Consider the following 22,287-nt stretch of genomic DNA (forward strand, 5'->3'; position numbering starts at 1 on the left):
TTTTTTTTCATTGTACATTATTCTGGTGATAATAATATGAGATCTACTCTCTTGACAAAATTTTAAGTATACAATATGGTATTGTTCACGACAGGTACATTATTGTACAGAAGCTCTCGAGTTTATTCATCTTGCTTAACTAGCACTTTATGCCCATTAGAAAGTTGTTCAGTCGTGTCTGACTGTTTGCAACCCCATGGACTACAGAGTCCACGGAGTTCTCCAGGCTGGAATACTGCAGTGGATAGTCATTCCCTTTTTCAGGGGACCTTCCCAACCCAGGGATCGAACCCAGGTCTCCCTCATTGCAGGTGGGTTCTTTACTAGCTGAGCCACAATGATGAGTAACTCTCTGTATCCCCCTCACCTGGTCACTGAAACCACCATTTCACCTTTTGATTCTGTGAATTTGGCCCAAACAGTATTTTAATAATGAAACTTAAGTTAGAAAAAAAAAACCAGAAGTGACAACATTCATACAGTATGGGTGAGAATATCTTTGGGCTAAGGGACAATTAGAAACATGGAATTCATCTCTTCTATGTTGTGACTCTTCAGAGATTCTCATCATCAGTGCCTTAGAAAACCATTGTGTTTCTTTCAACATCTAGTTTTCCAAGAATGTCCTCAAGCAACACAGAAGCAGGGAGACAAGAGGTTAACGAAGTGTCCACTGTTTGTATACCTCAATCTCTTGTAAACCACTTAGTAAAGTATATTTCCTGCATAGCCAGTTTGTAGTTCAAGTCAGCATTTTTGGAAGCAATAATTTTACAACTCTCCAGCTCACCCTTCTATTTTTGTCACTCTGTTTTGAAAGGCTGGTGCCATTTTTTATAACTCATGGTTAGTAAACCAAGAAGTCTTTTGACATACATATTAACCAAATGTTCACTACTTCATTTTAAATCATAAACTGTCATTATCCAACAGTATTTATTTCACCACTTTTGTAAGGAATCCTTGCAAATTGATTTATTTATTGTAGCTAACCAAGACACAGCATAGTAAATTGAATTCTTGGAAAATATTTGTTAAATGATGACATGCGATTTTTACTAATTCTCCTCTAGAATAGTAGTTTATTATCTACTAGGTATAGTTGTTTATCACTCACGTTTAATGTTTTTAGGATACTGAATCACTGTAACAATTATTTACTCTGTCAAAGGAGTATTGCACATTTTTCAACACGAATGTTTGATGAAAGTGATGTATATTATGATCCACGGATCTTTGATAGTTTGTAAGGCTATTCTGTTGATGGGCTCAACATTAGTATAATTCTCTAGTGAAGACCTAGAAACAGATATTGCAGAGACCTGTATGACATGTTTATTCCCCTTATCCTCACTCTCTAGCAAAAATACAAAATTCTGGAGGTCGTAATCAGAAGTGAAGATGCTTACAAGCATAGTCACTATTTGTCACTTACTCATGATTTTCTCAGAGAATCTCTTGTAGTAAATCTAACTTTCCATGAAAAATACTTCAAGAAAATAGTCTGTTGCTGCTGCTAAGTCACTTCAGTCGTGTCCGACTCTGTGTGACCCCATAGACGGAAGCCCACCAGGCTCCCCCATCCCTGGGATTCTCCAGGCAAGAACACTGGAGTGGGCTGCCATTTCCTTCTCCAATGTGTGAAAGTGAAAAGGGAAAGTGAAGTCGCTCAGTCGTGTCCGACCCTTAGCGATCCCACGGACTGCAGCCTACCAGGCTCCTCCATCCATGGGATTTTCCAGGCAAGAGTACTGGAGTGGCTTGCCATTGCCTAGCCAGAAGTCCTTAGTCCATTAAGAGAAAAATAAATTCAGTTTAATCCAATGAGTATCTGTTGAATATCTACTGAGTGCCAGGCATGGTGCTAGGTCCTGAGATTTTAAAGTTGAACAAGACATGGCAAGCTTATTGCCTGAAGTGAGATTATGGTCAAGCTAGTGGGAGAGCCACACACACACACACACACACACACACATGCACACACACACACACAGCTTTAGCTAATGTTAGTATAGACAAGATGCTTCGAGAGCAATAAAAAGAAACATTTTCCAACATTATTCCTCCACTTTCCTGACCAATTCCCCACTCCTTGCAGGTCCTGCTAGCTGTATCTCTAAAATAGATCTCAAGCCTGATTCAGTTTTGGGTTTTCGTCACCAGTTTCTCTATCCCGTTTACTCTTTGTTGTTACTTGTTCAGTAGCTAAATTATCTCCCGACTCTTTGAGATCCCATGCACTGCAGCATGCCAGGATTCCCTGTCCCTCACTATCTCCCTGAGTTTGCTCAACCTCATGTCCATTGAGTCAGTGATGCCATCCAACCATCTCATTCTCTGTCACCCCCTTCTCCTCCTGCCTTCAATCTTTCCCAGCATCAGGGTCTTTTCTAAATAGTCAGCTCTTTGCATCAGGTGGCCAAAGTATCGGCACTTCAGCATGAGTCCTTCCAATGAATATTCAGGGTTGATTTCCTTTAGGATTGACTGATTTGATCTCCTTGCAGTCCAAGGGACTCTCAAGAGTCTGCTCCATCACCAGAGTTTGAAAGCATCAATTCTTTGGCACTCAGCCTTCTTTAGTATTTTCCTAATTGGTCTCTCCACTTCTGTTCTCTATACGCAAGTCAATGTCTCATGCCCCAGTTAAAATTTTATTTTCTGTTTCCCTGCTTTCAATTAAATATAGGTAAAATGGAGGAGGTACCTTTCTCTTTTGCTTCTTACTTTAATTACAGCAATTAGCACAATAACTGGTCTGCAGTAGAGGTTAAATGACTCTTGTTTGAAAGAATGCTATTTTATTAAGGACCTCCCAAAAGATATGATGTTTATCATGAAAATCTTGTTTGCCCAAAGACTAGAAGGGCATTCCTGGAAGAGGGAACCATATAAGCAAAGCACATTAAATGAGAAATAACATGTTGTTGGGGTGAATTAAACACCAAAAAATTGAATCAGAATAGGACGTGAAACTAGAGATAAAGGCAAAAGCCATATCTTTGTATTGAATACTATACTTTGTTCTATCTTTGAAGGGTTTTAAGCAAATGATCGACAGAGTGATGTGTATTTTCAAAAAACAAAACAATATATTGTTTTTTTAAAAAAGTTCTTAGACAATAATGTGATGTCTTTAGGACAACATGGCACTCAAACCCTACATTTGTGCTAAGCACAAACTAAGTACTTGAGCTTAACCTAGAATGAATGGACACTGAGAGGCTTTACAGTGTCTGTGGGGCACAATCCACAAGATTGGGTTGTGAAGACCATCAACAAGAGATTTTATTACTGTGGAGACAATCTGACATGCCAGTGACTGCTCAGATCTGGGAAATGTGCTCCAGAGTCTGAGAGGAGGTTGTGTGGAGCTCTGCAGTTTTCAGAAGCAGCAGATATTATATGCAGCTTTCAGAAACCACCTTCTAATCAGGCTCACCCTCTCTGTCACTTAGAGGTTAAGCTCCGTGTTTCTCAACAGTCAAGCCGAGAGAGCAACGGAAAAGAAGAATGAAGACAAACTGAATTCCAGCTACTAAGCTCTGAGATGCAGTGTGTAAATATGCCACATTTGCTGTCTTTCATTTGAATCTGTCTTCCTGGGGAAAAACCATATGTCATAAAAAAATTCATAGTTTCTTTTTGATTAATCTCTAGAAGGCAGCCCAAAGATATTAAATCTCAGCACTCTCACATTTTTCTCCTCCCCTCATAAACAATTCAATTCAATTTGAATTAATATTTACTGAGTGCTGACACAAGGCATGGCATATAGTGGATGCCGTGATAGAACTGCTGCATAAAAGGAAGAAAACCACTGTCCTACCTTAAAAATAAAACAAACTTTTTTTATACAAGGCAATAGGAATAATGTAGCAATAGCAACCAGTGCACTACAAGATAGTATCAAAGGTTATTTAATTCAGTCACTATTTATTAACCATCTACCTTATTCAAGAAAACCAATATATCCTAAACCATACTTGAGAAGGCTTATATTAACAAGAACTAGAAAAAGGAATATAGATTTTGTTGAAGGAGAGAGTTTCATCATTTGTAGAGAAATAGATTTTTGCCATACCTCATGTATGAATAAGTGGGGCCTATTCCTTTCAGCTAGACATAGATAAATAGATCCTTATTTGTTGGTTTCATCCAGAGTGCTGTTTGTTTATTGTATACCTTGATTTATTGAACTAAGTTAAGCTGCCTAAACTAGCCCAGACTGGGTCACTATGGTACACTTGGGGTCAACAGTTTTTCAGATAACTCCAATTAATAGTAGAAGGTTTGGAATTAACATATATAAGCTCCAGAATTATAATTATGTAAGCTGTGCCTGGATTCAAATCCTGACTTCACCATCTACTAGGTTATTAAATCTCTTTGCCCTTAAGTTTGATCATCTAGAAGATGGAGACAGTAACTACTATTATATCAGAGTTGTTTCAAGGATTAAATGAGATAATACTTCTAATGAGCTTATAACTGTGATTGGTGTGTAGTATTTAGGGAATGTTAGATATTTTTCCCCTATATGAATATGGTAATAATTGATGTTTATGAATTTCCAGAATATACAGCTATTTTGAGAGCTTCTTTTTAATCAGGCACACATTTTATAAATAGCAGATAGATAGACAAATAGATAGATAGATATTGTAACAGGTTGGGTTCCCTGGGAAGGAGATTCTTAAAAGATTTGTATGAAGGAGCTTTATTGGGGAGAACTCTCAGGATCAACTCCCTTATTCCTATCAGCTCCTTTCTATGCCCCGCAGATGTTGATCCTGAGATACATAATCAAGAATAAATATTTAACAAAATGAGTTTTATTGTTTCACCAAGTACATTCTTGTATAAAATTATCTTTCTTGTTGCTGTCTGTGTAGCAGAGAAGAATATGAGAATACTAGTATAGGTTAGTTTGATGCTATTACCTTGATTCATGTTAAGACTCCTGAACTTTTATGCACCAGAGTTTTGTACCACTAGTGAAAACATCAAAAAGTGAAAAAAAGGCAGATGCATATCTTAGTTCACTTATAAAAATACTTTTAACCTTATGGACTTCAGGAAAAGATCTTGGCCATGTAAAATAGAGATAAACATACTACATTGTATAGACCCATCATAGAAAATGGAAAAAGTAGTTTATATTCTTTTCAAACACCAAAATCTCATTTTTAATGATGCCTTGTTTAGTTACTAGAACTATGATTGCTCTGATGCTGATATAAAAGCAGTTAATTCAAGTCTTTTCAAATGTTGGCGATAAGAATAGTTAAAATAATTTTATTTTTTTTATTGGAGGCTAATTACTTTAAACCAAGGTCCGTCTAGTCAAGGCAATGGTTTTTCCCATGGTCATGTATGGATGTGAGAGTTGGACTGTGAAGAAAGCTGATCGCCGAAGAATCGATGCTTTTGAACTGTGGTGTTGGAGAAGACTCTTCAGAGTCCCTTATACTGCAAGGAGATCCAACCAGTCCATTCTAAAGGAGATCAATCCTGGATGTTCATTGGAGGGACTGATGCTAAAGCTGAAACTGCAATACTTTGGCCACCTCATGCGAAGAGTTGACTCACTGGAAAAGACTCTGATGCTGGGAAAGGTTGGGGGCGGGAGGAGAAGGGGACGACGGAGAATGAGATGGCTGGATGGCATCACCGACTCTGTGGACATGAGTTTGAGTGTACTCCGGGAGTTGGTGATGGACAGGGAAGCCTGGCGTGCTGTAATTCATGGGGTCGCGGAGAGTCGGACACGACTGAGCGACTGAACTGAACTAAACTGAATTACTTTAAAATATTATATTGGTTGGTTTTGCCATACATTGACATGAATCCGCCCCAGGTGTACACTTGTTCACCCTCTTAAACGCCCCTCCCACCTCCCTCCTCCCCTTATCCTCCCTCTGGGTCATCCCCGTGCACCAGCCCCGAACATCCTGTATCATGTGTCGAACCTGGACTGGTGATTCATTTCACATATGATAGTATACATGTTTCAATGCCATTCTCCCAAATCATCCCACCCTCACCCTCTCCCACAGAGTCCAAAAGGCTGTTCTATACACCTGTGTCTCTTTTGCTGTCAATGGCAACCCACTCCAGTACTCTTGCCTGGAAAATCCCATGGACGGAGGAGCCTGATAGGCTGCAGTTCGTGGGGTCGCTGAGTCCAACATAACTGAGCGACTTCACTTCCACTTTTCACTTTCATGCATTGGAGAAGGAAATGGCAACCCACTCCAGTGTTCTTGCCTGGAGAATCCCAGGGACGGCGGAGCCTGGTAGGCTGCCGTGTATGGGATCGCATAGAGTTGGACACGACTGACGCAACTTAGCAGCAGCAGCAACAGCATACAGGGTTATCATTACCATCTTTCTAAATTCCATATATATGGGTTAGTATACTGTATTGGTGTTTTTCTTTCTGGCTTACTTCACTCTGTATAATAGGCTCCAGTTTCATCCACCTCATTAGAACTGATTCAAATGTATTCTTTTTAATGGCTGAGTAATACTCCATTGTGTATATGTACCAAAGCTTTCTTATCCATTCATCTGCAGATGGACATCTAGGTTGCTTCCATGTCCTGGCTATTATAAACAGTGCTGCAGTGAACATTGGAGTACATGTGTCTCTTTCAATTCTGGTTTCCTCAGTGTGTACGCCCAGGAGTGCGATTGCTGGATCATTTGGAAGTTCTATTTCCAGTTTTTTGAGGAATCTCCACACTGTTCTCCATAGTGGCTGTACTAGTTTGCATTCCCACCAACAGTGTAAGAGGGTTCTCTTCTCTCCACACCCTCTCCAGCATTTATTGCATGTAGACTTTTGGATAGCAGCCATTCTGACAGGTGTGAAATGGTATCTCATTGTGGTTTTGATTTGCATCTCTCTGATTATGAGGGATGTTGAGCATTTTTTCATGTGTTTGTTAGCCATCTTTATGTCTTCTTTGGAGAAATGTCTGTTTAGTTCTTTGGCTCATTTTTTGATTGGGCCATTTATTTTTCTGGAATTGAGCTGCAGGAGCTGCTTGTATATTTTGGAGATTAATTATTTGTCAGTTGTTTCATTCGCTATTAATTTCTCCAATTCTGAAAGCTGTCTTTTCACCTTGCTTATAGTTTCCTTTGCTGTGCAGAAGCTTTTGATTTTAATTAGGTCCCATTTGTTTATTTTTGCTTTTATTTCCAATATTCTGGGAGGTGGGTCTTGGAGGATCCTGCTGTGATTTATGTCGGAGAGTGTTTTGCCTACATTCTCCTCTAGGAGTTTTATAGTTTCTGGTCTTACATTTAGCTCTCTAATCCATTTTGAGTTTATTTTGGTGTATGGTGTTAGGAAGTGTTCTAATTTCATTCTTTTACAAGTGGCTGACCAGTTTTCCCAGCACCACTTGTTAAAGAGACTGTCTTTTCTCCATTTTATATTCTTGCCTCCTTTGTCAAAGATAAGGTGTCCATAGGTGCGTGGATTTATCTCTGGGCTTTCTATTTTGTTAGTTAAAATAATTTTAAAGTAACTTATGTAAAATAGAAAAGGGAGAATGCCTAGATTAATTGTACAAAGCCAGCATTTTTGTGATAGTAACAAAAAAACTAATCAGTTTTTAAATCCATATTTTTCCAAAGAAGACATGCAAATGGCCATCAGATAGATACAAAGATGCTCAACATCACAAATCATCAGGGAAATGCAGACCACAATAAAATATCACCTCACAGCTGTAAGGATTTCTGTTATCAAAAAGACCAAAGTAAAAATCCTGGCAAGTTTGTGGAGAAAAGAAAACCCTTGTACAATGTTGGTGGGAATATAAATTGATACTACTACTATGAAAAACAGTATGGAGATTCCTCAAAAAATTATAAATAAAACTACCATATAGTCTGTCTATCGCACTTCTAGATATATATCCAAAGGAAACTAAACTATTATCTTGAAGATATATCTACTCCTATGTTCATAGAAGCATTATTCACAACAGCCAGAATATGGAAACAGCCAAAGTATCTGTCAAAAGATGAATGGATTTAGAAAATTTGGAATATAATATACTGAAATACTATTCAGCCTTAAAAAAAGAAGAAAGACCTGCCATTTAGCACAATGTGGGTGAGCCTGGAGGACATTATGCTGAGTGAAATAAGTCAGAGAAAGATAAATACTGTATGGTATCATTTATATGTGACATCAAAAAGGAAAAAGTTGAATTCATAGAAACAGAGAGTAGAAAACTGGTTGTCAGGGGTTGGTGGGGGTGGAAAATAGGAAAAGATTTGTAAAAGGTCACAAACTATCAGGTATATGATGAATAAGTTCTAAGGATCTTATGTATAACATGGTGACTATAGTTGCTAATAATGTATTGTATAATTGAAATCTGCTAAGAGAGTAGAACTTAAATTTCTTTAAAAAAAAAGTGTGAATGTGTAACAAAAAAATATCTTGCATGATAACCAAATAGTGGAAATGACTCTAATGTCTGCCACTGATGAATAAATAAACAGAATTAATATAATATTATTCTTCATTAAAAATGATGAAATACTGGCATATGCTACAATACAAATGGACCTTGAAATGTTAAACTAAGTGAAAGAAGACCGCCCAAAAAGACCACATATTGCATGAAGCCATTTATATGAAATACCTGAAATAGACAAATCTAAGGAGACAGAAAGTTTAAGAGTAGTTGCCTATGACTGGTGGAAGGACTTGGGGGAGATGGAGAGTAACTGCTAGTGAATATGGTGTTTGGGGGAGAAATGCTGAAAAAGTTCTGAAATGCAATGGTTACACACTCTATGAATAAAATAAAAGAGAAGTGTATTGTATACTTTAAAAGCATAAATTATATGGTTTGTGAATTATGTTTCAATAAAGTTGTTAAGAAAAAACTTAAAGTTTTAGCAAATCATAGCCAACACTGTAAATAAATTACACAACCAAGTGGGATTTACCTCAATATGCATGACTGGTTTAACTCTCAAAAATCACTTGTTACTCATCACAGCAAATAGGTAAAACAAAGAAAAATCATGTGATCATAGCCACAGATAAATAAAAAGCATTTGGCACAATCTAATGCCATCTCATGATAAAAACTCAGTAAAGTAGGAATAAAGGAGAACATCCTAAACTTGACAAAGACTATTTACCAAAACAACCAACAGCTAACATCATACTTAATTGTAAAAAACTTAAAGCTGCCCCACTAAGATCAGGAACATGCAAGGATGGCCACTCCCACGACTTCTTTTCAATATCATACTGGAAGTACTACCTAATGCAATAAGACAAGAAGCGGGTGGGGGGGATATAGTGTTTATTCATAGATGACATGTTATCTACCTAGAAAATCTGAAAGAATTGACCAAAAAACTTAGACTAATAAGCATTTTTTTTCTTCACATGTGTATGTCCAGTTGTTCCAGTGCCATTTTTTGAAAACATTGTTTTTTTTTCCTATGGTATTTCTTTTGCTTCTGTGTCAAGGACCAATCAATTGTGTTCATGGTAGGCTCTCTATTATGTTCCAGTTATCAATTTGGATCAATTCTTTCATCCATTCTAGCTTATAGCAGATAAGGATGTGAAAAGGTTCTCCACATTATATGATGTTAAACAAAAATTAAAATGAGATACCACTGTGCTCCTATCACAATGGCCAAAATCAGTCACACTAACAACACCAAATGTTAGTGAGGTTATGGAGCAGCCGGAAAAGCCCTTTGCTGGTGGGATGCAAAATGGTACGGTCACGTGGGAAGACAGTTTGGCAGTTTCTTACAAAGCTAACCATACTCTTACCATACAATCCAGGTATGTCCTCCTAGATATTCAACAAAAGGAGGTGAAAACTTATGTCCATATAAAAGCCTGCAGAACTTCTCAGTTCAGTCAGTTCAGTCGCTCAGTTGTATCCGATTCTTTGAGACCTCAGGGACTGCAGCACGGCAGGCTTCCTTGTCCATCATCAACTCCCAGAGCTTGTTCAAACTCATGTCCATCGAGTTGGTGATGCCATCCAACCATCTCATCCTCTGTCTTCCCCTTATCCTCCTGCCCTCAATCATTCTGAGCATCAGGGTCTTTTCAAATGACTCAATTTTTAGCATCAGGTGGCCAAAGTATTGGAATTTCAGTTTTAGCATCAGTCCTTTCAATGAATATCCAGGACTAATTTCCTTTAGGATTGACTGGTTGGATCTCCTTGCAGTCCAAGGGACTCTCAAGAGTCTTCTCCAACACCACAGTTCAAAAGCATCAATTCTTCAGCACTCAGCTTTCTTTATGGTCCAACTCTCACATCCATTCATGACCACTGGAAAAACTGTAGATTTGACTAGATAGAATTTTGTTTGCAAAGTAATGTCTCTGCTTTTTAATATGCTGTCTAGGTTGGTCACACCTTTTCTTCTAAGGAGCAAGTGTCTTTTAATTTCATGGCTGCAGTCACCATCGGCAGTGATTTTGGAGCCCCCAAAAATAAATTCTGTCACTGTTTCCACTGTTTTCCCATCTATTTGCCATAAAATGATAGGACCAGATGTCATGATCTTTGTTTTCTGCATGTTGAGTTTTAAGCCAACTTTTTCACTCTCCTCTTTCACTTTCATCAAGAGGCTCTTTAGTTCTTCTTCACTTTCTGCCATAAGGGTGGTGTCATCTGCATATGTGAGGTTATCAATATTTCTCCCAGGAATCTTAATTCAAGCTTTTGCTTCATTGAGCCTGGCATTTCTTATGATGTATTCTGCATATAAGTTAAATAAGCAGGGTGACAATATATAACCTTGACGTACTCCTTTCCCAATTTGGAACAAGTTTGTTGTTCCATGTCCAGTTCTAACTGTTACTTCTTGACCCACATAAACAGTCAATAAATAAAACTGCTATAAACAGTTAATAAATGGAAATGTTTACATAAGCGTTGTTTATAATTGCCAAAACTTAGAAGTAATCAAGATGTCCTTCAGTAAGTATATGGGTAAATAAACTGCATATCCAGACAATGGAATATTCAGTTCAGTTCAGTTCAGTCACTCGTGTCCGACTCTTTGCGACCCCATGAATCACAGCACACCAGGCCTCCCTGTCATCACCAACTCCCAGAGTTCACCCAAACTCATGTCCATCGAGTCGGTGATGCCATCCAGCCATCTCATTCTCTGTCGTCCCCTTCTCCTCCTGCCCCCAATCCCTCCCAGCATCAGAGTCTTTTCCAGTGAGTCAACTCGTCGCATGAGGTGGCCAAAGTATTGGAGTTTCAGCTTTAGCATCAGTCCTTCCGATGAACACCCAGGACAGATCTCCTTTAGAATGGACTGGGGATCTTCCTGATTCAGGAATCGATCCAGGGCCTTCTGCATGCAGGCGGGTTCTTTACCAACTGAGCTATCAGGGTGTGACTAACAAGTCACTCAACCCTCAATGGAATATTACTCACCACTAAAAATAATGAGCTCTCAAGCCATGAAAAGACATGCAGAAATCATCAACATATATTACTAAGTTAAAGAATCTGAAAGGCTACGTACTGATTCCAAATGTATGACATTCTGGAAAAGACAAAACTATAAAACCATTAAAAAATAAGTGGTTTGCAAGGGAGGGAGTGGCAGGAGTAATAACAGATGGAACACAGAGAGTTTTTAGAGCAGTGAAAATATTGTTATTGATACATGTTACTATACATAAACATTATGTGATATTGTAACAGTGAGTACATGTCATTGTAACTTTGTCCAAACCCATAGAATGTGCAACATCAAGAATGAATCCTAATGTTCAAACCATGAACTTCAGGTGATTCTGATTTGTTGTTGGAGGTTCATTAATTGTAACAAATGTACCATTCTGGTAAAGGACGTTGATAATCACGTGTGGGAAGACCATGTGTGTGTGGAAGGAGAAGGTATATGGGAAATCTCTGTATTGTCCCCTTAATTTTGCTTTGAACTTAAAAGTGTTCTAAAAAAGTCTTTTTTAAAAAAGAAATAACTTGATACTTTGTGCCACCCTCAGAACAAAATAGGAAATTAAATTTCAACCTGGCATTGAGTGACTCTCCTTATGATGTAGGGGTTTCTTTTGCCTTGATTTTTCAGGAGTGTGAGTGGAGAGTTTTATGAATTTTATTAAAATTACAAAAACTACATATGATTTTATGTTTTTTCTAAATACCAGGTATTATTGAAATAAGTGTTGAGCTATGTTGCTTGTTTTGTATGTGATTCTCACTAAAACTCTTAATTAGATTATAGTTTTCTCATTGTCGGAGAAGGCAATAGCAAGCCACTCCAGTACTCTTGCCTAGAAAATCCCATGGACAAGACGCGGGAGACGCCCGGCTCCGGCGGCGCAGGCGCGGGAGACGCCCGGCTCCGGCGCAACCGACCACGTGCAGAATCGTGGCTGAGATGAGCTACCCCGTGCCTAGGGTTAGGGCGGTGGCCGAGAGGAGCTGTACCACGTTCAGGAGGCGGTGGCTGCTTGGGCACCGGAGGGCCGAGAGGAGCTGATCTACATTTAAAGCAGGAGGTGCGGCCTTGAGGAGATACCCCTCGTCCAAGGTAAGGTACAGCGGCTGCGCCTTGCTGGAGCAGCTGGGAAGAGATACTCCACGACCAAGTGGAATATAAGAATCCAGTGTTCTGGGGAGGAAGGAACAAGATGGCGGAGGGATAAGATGGCAAGACCACTTTCTCCCCCACAAATTCATCAAAAGAACATTTGAACGCGGAGTAAAGTCCACAAAACAACTTCTGAATACTGGCAGAGGACATCAGGCTCCCAGAAAAGCAGCCCATTGTCTTCTAAAGGAGAGAGAAGAAATCCAGCTCCACCCACCAGAACACCGTCACATGCTTCCCTAACCAGGGAACCCGGACAATCACCCGTCCAACCCCACACACAGCGAAGAAACTACGTAATAAAGAGAACTCCACAAACTGCAAGAAGAGGGAAAGGCCACCCCAAGCAAAGCAATATAAGCAAGATGAAGAGGCAGAGAAATACCCAGCAAGTAAAGGAACAAGATAATTGCCCACCAACACAAACAAAAGAAGAAGATATAGGGAATTTACCTGATAAAGAATTTCAAATTTTGATGGTGAAAATGATTCAAAATCTTGAAAGCAAAATGGAGTTACAGATAAATAACCTGGAGAAAAGGATTGAGAAGATGGAAGAAAGATTTAATAAGGACTTAGAAGAAATAAAAAAGAGTCAATATACAATGAATAATGCAATAGATGAGATCAGAAACACTCTGGAGGGAACAAACAGTAGAATAACAGAGGCAGAAGACAGGATAAGCGAACTAGAAGATAGAATTGTAGAAATAAATGAAACAGAGAGGAAAAAAGAAAAACGAATTAAAAGAAATGAGGACAATATTAGAGTCCTCTGGGACAATGTTAAATGCTCCAACATTCGAATCATAGGAGTCCCAGAAGAAGAAGACAAAAAGAAAGACCACGAGAGAATACTTGAGGAGATTATAGTTGAAAACTTCCCTAAAATGGGGAAAGAAATAATCACCCAAGTCCAAGAAACCCAGAGAGTCCCCAACAGGATAAACCCAAGGTGAAATACTCCAAGACACATATTAATCAAATTAACAAAGATCAAACACAAAGAACAAATATTAAATGCAGCAAGGGAAAAGCAGCAAATAACGCATAAGGGGATTCCCATAAGGATAACAGCTGATCTTTCAACAGAAACTCTTCAGGCCAGAAGGGAGTGGCAAGACATACTTAAAGTGATGAAAGAAAATACCCTACAGCTCAGATTACTATACCCAGCAAGGATCTCATTCAAATATGAAGGAGAAATCAAAAGCTTTACAGACAAGCAAAAGCTGAGGGAATTCAGCATCACCAAACCAGCTCTCCAACAAATGCTAAAGGATCTTCTATAGACAGGATACACAGAAAGAGTGTATAAACTTGAACCCAAAGCAATAAAGAAAATGGCTACGGGATCGTACTTATCAATAATTACCTTAAACGTAAATGGGTTGAAATTTTCAAAAAGGCTAGGAAACAATTCTCATAGCCATCAATAGTTCAGTGTTGAGTTCATGAATAGTTTTTAAAGTTTGGGACAAACTGTAGTATTTGCTATTTGAAGTACTATTTGTAATTGGCATATTACGATGTAACATTGGTCTTCATTTCCATCTTAAAACGCCTAAAAATGCCTAACAGGTTTTTAGATTTGTGAATTTTAGTTGAAATGTATTTTTACGATGTTACTAAACCTGCAGAAATATTGAAAAAAAAAAAAAAAGAATCCCATGGACAGAGGAGCCTGGTGGGCTACAGTCCATGGGGTCGCTACTAGTCGGACAAGACTGAGCGACTTCACTTTCACTTTTCACTTTCACACATTGGAGAAGGAAATGGCAACCCACTCCAGTGTTCTTGCCTGGAGAATCCCAGGGATGGTGGAGCCTGGTGGGCTGCCGTCTATGGGGTCACACAGAGTCGGACACGACTGAAGCGACTTAGCAGCAGCAGCAGCATTCTCATTGTAGGGCTTCAGTGGTGGCTCAAACAGTAAAGAATTTGCCTGCAATGCAGAAGACTTGGATATGATCCCTGGGTTGGGAAGATCCCTTGGCATAGGAAATGGCAACCCCCTCCAGTATTCTTGCCTAGAGAATCCCATGGACAGAGGAGCCTGGTGGGCTACAGTCCATGGAGTCACAAAGAGTTGAACACAACTGAGCGACTAAGCACACATGCATTCTCATTATACAGATAAGGAAACTAACACACACTCTAGTCTTCAGATCGTCTATTATTAACATTTCCTGCTATACAGAAATTCTGCCTCGACAAGAATTGTGATACCAGGCAATTGACTGATATGTAAAAAGACCATCTCTTTAAAATTAGTGTAATCCTTTCTAGGGCAAAAGAATGAATGCTTTCAAAGTTTTTGAGATTCCTAATAGAGGAGAGGTGAGCGACTGAACTGAACTGAACTGAACTGAGGTAAGGTACATGATAGAAGAGGCAGATTTCATCTAATTGTGCCCTGTCTAAGAAGATGAATCAGAAACATAAAGACCTAATAACAGCAAAGACTTTCTTTGTTAGGTTATCTCTTATACATTAATTATACAGAAGCGCCTGCTTAAACGGGACACTCTTGCTGTAGACTGTTTCTTTTATGAAAGTGTTCTTTTCCTTACTCTCCACCTGATTTGGGAGATATTATCATAGAGCTATCAGGGATGTAAGCTGTTGTAGTAAGATGAAATTTATTTCATTTGTTGTATCAGTTTATTCACTTACCTAGCCAATGAATCATCATTGTGGCAGGGACCACATTACTGTGATATGGTCAATTCATCCCAGTGTTTAACATACTCTACAGTTTAAATCACATATACACGAAAAGTTCTTTAACTTTGCAAATTTTGAAATACTGTTATGCATGCCACTACCGCCTTGTATGAGGTAATATAGTCCTCTGGTCTCTTAATGAATATTAATTTTAGCATAATTTTAAATAAATGTTACCTGATATATAAAACCAATTTGAGAATCTCACTTCTCTATAACCCCATTAATGACAACAATCTCCAAATAATTAAGTAGAACAGTATGCGTTAATTTTCAAACTTAAAATATTTTTATATTCATTTTCTCTACACTTGTACCATAGTATTTGTATCAGGTCTTACTGGTGCACACAGCCTACATGAATGACAGCTGAATTTTTTTATTTAAAAAAAAATTACTTCAAAAACTAGCTTATGGTTATCAAAGGGAAGAGTTAGTGCAGGGGCAAAGGGACAAATTAGGGGTATGGGGTCAATATATACAAACTACTATTTGTAAAATACATAAGCAACAAGAATATACTGTATACCCTTCATCTTGTAATAACCTAGAGTGAAGTATAGAAGTGAAAGAAAGTGAAAATCACTCAGTTGTGTCCAACTCTTTGCGACCCTATGGGCTATACAGTCCATGCAATTCTGACCAGAACACTGGAGTAGGTAGCCTTTCCCTTCTCCAGGGGATCTTCTCAAACCAGGGATTGAACAAGGTCTCCTGCAATGCAGGCAGATTCTTTTCCAGCTGAGCCACAAGGGAAGCCCATAGTGGAGTATAATTTGCAAAATTACTAGATCATTATGCTATACTACTGAGACAAACACAATATTGTAAATCAATTACACTTCAGTTAAAATATAGTTTTAAATCAAGGTGAAAGGCGTAGTTAGTCAGAGGATTGATTACTATATACCACTGCTGTGCTTGGCTTGTTATTCATATTTCTTTTAATTTTCCTGAGAACTAAAATAGTCCCGTTTTCAGTCAACTGCCAAATTTTCTTTCCATTTGCTCTGTACAGTTGTCCCTGGATATCCACAGGGAACTGGTTCCAAGACCCACCTCAGATACAAAAATATACATATGCTGAAGTTTCAAAGTCAGCACTTTGTATCCGAGAATTCTATATCTTCCAATACAATCAACCCAGGACCATAAACATAGTACTGTACACAATCTGCAAGCTGGTGGAACTTGCAGAGGGCCAACTAGGTATTTGCTGAAAAAAGTACAGGTATAAGTGGAACTGTGCAGTCCACACCTTTGTTTAAGGGTCAACTCTATAAGGAAAGATTAGGAAAATCAAGTTATTTTCTGTTTCCATGTGGTTTTCATTCTCCTACACCTTTCCTAAACTTGGTTATGCAATCAGTTTTTATTTTTCATTGATCATTTTTCACAATTTCCAGCAATCACACAACTTTCATTCAATCACAGATTTTGCTGTCCTGTACAATCCATAGGGTCACACAGAGTCAGACATGATTGGGCGCACACACACACACACACACACACAGAGCTGGTTAGGAGCTAACTTCTATGGAAAGAGAATTATTTTTTCTTAGAAGTCATTGCTATTATCTTATTTAAATTTAGTTTCCTTTTGTTACTTAGAGTTTTTGAAATCATCTTTTCTGGAAGTTAATTTGGATGATTTTCTTCTCTCCTTTGTTTTCCCCCCTTTATCACTTTAACCTAGGTTTTCCTTTTCTTTAAATCTCAACCAAATTTTTACATTTGTTATGAACAAAATGATCAGCACACCTGATGCTTACATTAAATTGGATCCATTAAAATAAAAGCAAGGGTTTCATTTAATACACCACACACACACACACGCCCTACACAAACAGGCACACAGGAATGTGTGCATACACCCACACTATAATAAAATAAACTAACATAAATAACTGTTATTCTCTTTCAGAAACATGATGGTCACTTCACAGTCATCCAGTTGGTTGGTATGCTCCGAGGCATTGCATCAGGAATGAAGTATCTTTCTGATATGGGTTATGTTCACCGAGATCTAGCAGCTAGGAATATATTGGTCAACAGCAACTTAGTATGCAAAGTTTCTGATTTTGGTCTCTCCCGAGTGCTGGAAGATGATCCAGAAGCTGCTTATACAACAACTGTAAGTTTATCCATCCTTTTCAAATATAGTTTGTTTACTTTTATTGTTTGCAGTGTTATTAGAGTAATTCCAGTTTGTACTATGGTCTAAAGACAGAAGGAAAAAGTGCCCCAAAATAGGATCTAGACAAGGACTGAGAGACATGGGTTTTCCATGCCAATTCTATAAAGAGCCTACCAGGCACTTCATGAGGAGAGGTTGGCAGGAATGATTATGGAACATACCTAATTATACATATACAATCAGCAATTTATAGATAATTTAATCTGCACAAAATTTACTGAGTTTAGATTGCTCTCATTTGACTATGTGGTTCATATCTGGTTATATTTAAGTGCTAAGAAATCTCTTCCTTCACTGAATCTGACACACATTTACATGGACAACTGTTTTATACCCACTTCTAGAGGAGGGACTCTCTCTCATTTGAATATTGCTAAGCAACCAGTCTTAAACTTACATAGAAAATGTTATGCCTCTTTGCTCTCAATTATGGAAATGAGGTCATATTTACCTAAAAAGAACATTAAAAGATATATTATGGCTCACACTTGTCTGTTTTAAGAGATATGTTTTATTTAAAATATGGTATAATGGCAGTTGGGCTTCCCAGATTGCTCAGTAATAAAGAATCTGCATGCCATTACAGGAGACGTGGGTTCGATCCCTCGGTGGAGACGATCCCCTGGAGAAGGAAATGGCAACCCACTCTAGTATTCTTGCCCAGTCCATGAGATTGCAAAGAGTCAAACTCAACTTATCAACTAAACAATGACAATGACAATAATGGCAGTTACTATTCAGTTTTTCTTTTTTACTTTTAATTTAAAATGAGCAGTTCCATTTCTTATATTTTAAAGACCAAAATGAAATGGAAAAATCATTTTATCACAGTATCTGTGAAACTTATAAAATTCCTTGATTCTGACTTTCAATTATGTTCACTTTGTATCATCCAAGACAAATTTGCTTTTCTCCTTGATAGTGGTATTTCTTTATAAGGACTTTCCTAGTTGAACTATTGAGTCTCACTATTAACAATACATAACCTGCATAATCACAGTTCTTTTAATATCTTAATTCTATTTATTTTGCATTAGTAAGATCTCTCTAAGCTCCAACTCTTAACCTCCCCTATTCTGCATTATATATGAAAAAAATCACTCCATGCCAACATGGAGTTAAAGAAGACATGCTCTATACCCAATATGGAGATATTTAAAGCAAATAATGGAGGAGCATGAGGGGCATGTATTTCATATAGTTGTTTCATATAGCTGGGGGGAGATCTAAGAATCCTTCCTCCTTTACCTCACTAGGTGTTTCTAAGTTGACTTTTTGATGTGAGTTTTTAAATCTTAAGACATCTCCAGCTTTAAGAGTGGATATTTTTAATGAAAGTGAGATAAAAGTATTTTAGATCATTCACTATTCTTCCTTTAAGCACTTTATCATAAATAATTGAGATTTGTTTGGAGATGATGCTTACCTGCTAGTAAAACATAATATGAATTTTGACTCACTTCTACCTTTTTTAAATAAAAGAGTTACTGTTAAAAGTTATGCAGTAAAATCTTTTAAACACTTTCATTTAAAATCATATGATATCCAATGCACTAAATAAAAGAACCTGTAGTAAGAAATATTTTTGATTTTTTTATTTTGAAAAATAAAATGTTATTCTTTGAGAGCCTGTCACAAGGTTCTCTGTCCATCAAGTCATCAATGGTAGAAATGAGACTGTGCTAAGGTATTAATACCATGTGGTAAAATGCATCTTACACTAAGTCTGTGTAGGTGAACCAGGCCAACCTGAAGAATAACTTATACTTCAGTTGTTCCTTAAGATTTAACGAAGCGAAGAATGGAAGCGATATGACAGCTTCAGGCACAAAGTCACTCTTGAGTACAGGACTGTGAAACCTACTAGCTCCCACCAAGCTACATATCATTAGCATAAATAGAAATAAGGACAGGTTTCTGCACAGAATTTTAATGAAAAATTCAAGAAAAGAAAATGACAGTTTCCTCTAGGTAAATGTAATTCAGCAGCCTAAATATAAAGAAAAACAGGAGAAAAATAGCTATGCTATCAGAAGACTATAATGTGAAGATTTAAATAACTTTTTCAATAAAAAGGTGGTGAACAAATAAACCTTGGAAGAATGAAAAACAATAAAATCCTGGCTTGATAAACCAAATTCATCACTGTGAAAGGAACTTTGCCATTTGGGACAGATAATAAACTGATCTTCCAGAAAAACAATTCTTACTCGACAGATATTATGATAGCAGTCAGTTGAAATCAGTCAAATATACAGACCTTTGTAATTCAGTTCAGTTCAGTCACTCAGTCCTGTCCGACTCTTTGCGACCCCACAGACTGCAGCATGCCAGGCTTCCCTGTCCATCATCAAATCTCGGAGCATGATCAAACTCATGTCCATGGAGTCAGTGATGCCTTCCACCATCTCATCCTGTGTTGTCCACTTATCCTCCTGACATCACTTTTTCCCAGCGTCAGGGTCTTTTCCCAGCATCAGGGTCTTTTCTTCTCATCAGGTAGCCAAAGTATTAGAACTTCAGCTTCAGCATCAGTCCTTCCAATGAATATTCAGGACTGATTTCCTTTAGGATGGACTGGTTGGATCTCCTTGAAGTCCAAGGGACTCTCAAGAGTCTTCTCCAACAACACAGTTCAAAAGCATCAATTCTTTGACATTCAGCTTTGTTTATGCTTCAACTCTCACATCTGATACATAACTACTAGCAAAACCATTGCTTTAACTAGATGGACTTTTGTCAGAAAGCAATGTCTCTGCTTTTTAATATGCTATCTAGGTTTGTCATAGCTTTTCTTCCAAGGAGCAAGTGTCTTTTACTTTTGTGGCTGCAGTTACCAGCTGCAGTGATTTTGGAGCTCAAGAATATAAATAAAGTCTGTTACTTTTTCCATTGTTTCCCCATCTATTTACCATGAAGTGATGGGACCAGATGCCATAATCTTAGTTTTTTGAATGTTGGGTTTTAAGCCAACTTTTTCACTCTCCTCTTTCACTTTCATCAAGAGGTTCTTTAGTTCCTCTTTGCTTTCTGCAGTAAGAGTGGTGTCATCTGCATATCTGAGGTTATTGATATTTCTCCTGGCAATCTTGATTTCAGCTTGTGATTCATCCAGCCTGGCATGTCACATGTTGTACTATGCATATAAGTTAAATAAGCTGGGTGACAATATATAGCCTTGTATATCCTTGTAAAGGACAATATATAATCCTTTCCCAGTTTGAAACTAGTCCATTTTTCCATGTGTGGTTCTAACAGTTGCTTCTTGACCTGCATACAGATTTCTCAGGAGGCAGGTAATTTGGTCAGGTATTAACATCTCTTGAAGAATTTTCCAGGTTGTTGTGATCCACACAGTGAAAGGATTTGGTGTAGTCAGTAAAGCAGGAGTAGATGTTTTTCTGGAACTCTCTTGCACTTTCAATGATCCAACAGATATTGGCAATTTGATCTCTGGTTCCTCTGCCTTTTGTAAATCCAGCTTGAACATCTGGAATTTCTCAGTTCCCATACTATTGAAGCCTAGCTTGGAAAATTTTGAGCATTACTTGACTAGCATGTGAAATGAGCGCAAATGTGTGGTCGTTTGAACATTCTTTGGCATTGTCTTTCTTTGGGATTTGGAGAAGGATATGAAACCTGATGTTTTCCAGGCCCATGGCCACTGCTGAGTTCTCCAAATGCTGGCAGGTTGAGTGCAACACTTTCACAGAATTATCTTTTGTATTTGAAATAACTCGAATGAAATTCCATCACCTCTACTAGCTTTGTTCGTAGTGTTGCTTCCAAAGGCCCACTTAACTTCGCATTCCAAGATGTCTGGCTCTAGGTGAGTGATCACACCATCATGGTTACTCCTGGTCCTTAAGATTTTTTTGTACAGTTCTTCTGTGTATTCTTGACCCTTCTTCTTACGATCTTCTGCTTCTGTTAGGTCTATACCATTTCTGTACTTTATTGAGCCCGTCTTTGCATGAAATGTTCCCTTGGTATCTCTAATTTTCTTGAAGAGATCTCTAGTCATTCCCATTCTGTTGTTTTCCTCTATTTCTTTGCACTGATCATGAAGGAAGGTTTTCTTATCTCTCCTGCTATTCTTTGGAACCCTACCTTCAGATGGATCTATCTTTCCTTTTCTCCTTGGCTTTCACTTCTCTTCTTTTCTCATTTATTTGTAAGGCCTCTTCAGACAACCGTTTTGCCTTTTGGCATTTCTTTTTCTTGGGGATGGTTTTTGATCACTGCCTCCTGTACAATGATATGAACCTCCATCCATAGTTTTTCAGGTACTCTATCAGATCTAATCCTTTGAATCTGTTTGTTACTTCCACTGTATAATCGTAAGGCATTTGATTTATAATTCATATATGATTTATTTATGACACTGGTCATACCTGATTGGTCCAGTGGTTTTCCCTACTTTCTTCCATTTAAGTCTGAATTTTGCAAAAGGAATTCATGATCTGAGCCACGGTCAGCTCCTGTTTTTATTTTGCTGATTGTATAGAGCTTCTCCATCTTTGGCTGCAAATAATATAATCAATATACATTCAGTATATCAATATATATTGAATATATATATTATAATCAATCAGTACAGTCAATCTGATTTCACTGTTGACTATCTGGTGATGTTCATATGTAGAATCATCTCTTGTGCTGTTGGAAGAAGGTGTTTGCTATGACCAGTGCATTCTCTTGGCAAA

General features: G+C 38.0%; 1 protein-coding gene across 3 annotated transcripts in view; it reads left to right on the forward strand.

Moving 5' to 3' along the window:
* EPHA6 (EPH receptor A6) overlaps positions 1-22,287 on the forward strand; it is a 1,038,562-nt gene that overhangs the window by 892,193 nt on the left and 124,082 nt on the right. For all 3 annotated transcript variants that reach the window (XM_088836271.1, XM_088836272.1, XM_055397929.2), the window contains one exon: positions 17,309-17,518. In XM_088836271.1, coding sequence (XP_088692397.1) covers positions 17,309-17,518 — 210 coding nt within the window. The remainder of the gene's footprint in view (positions 1-17,308; positions 17,519-22,287) is intronic.

This window comes from Moschus berezovskii, chromosome 1, assembly GCF_049115385.1.
Source record: "Moschus berezovskii isolate FMDL1 chromosome 1, NW_MosBer_1.0, whole genome shotgun sequence".
NCBI classification, from domain to species: Eukaryota; Metazoa; Chordata; class Mammalia; order Artiodactyla; family Moschidae; genus Moschus; species Moschus berezovskii.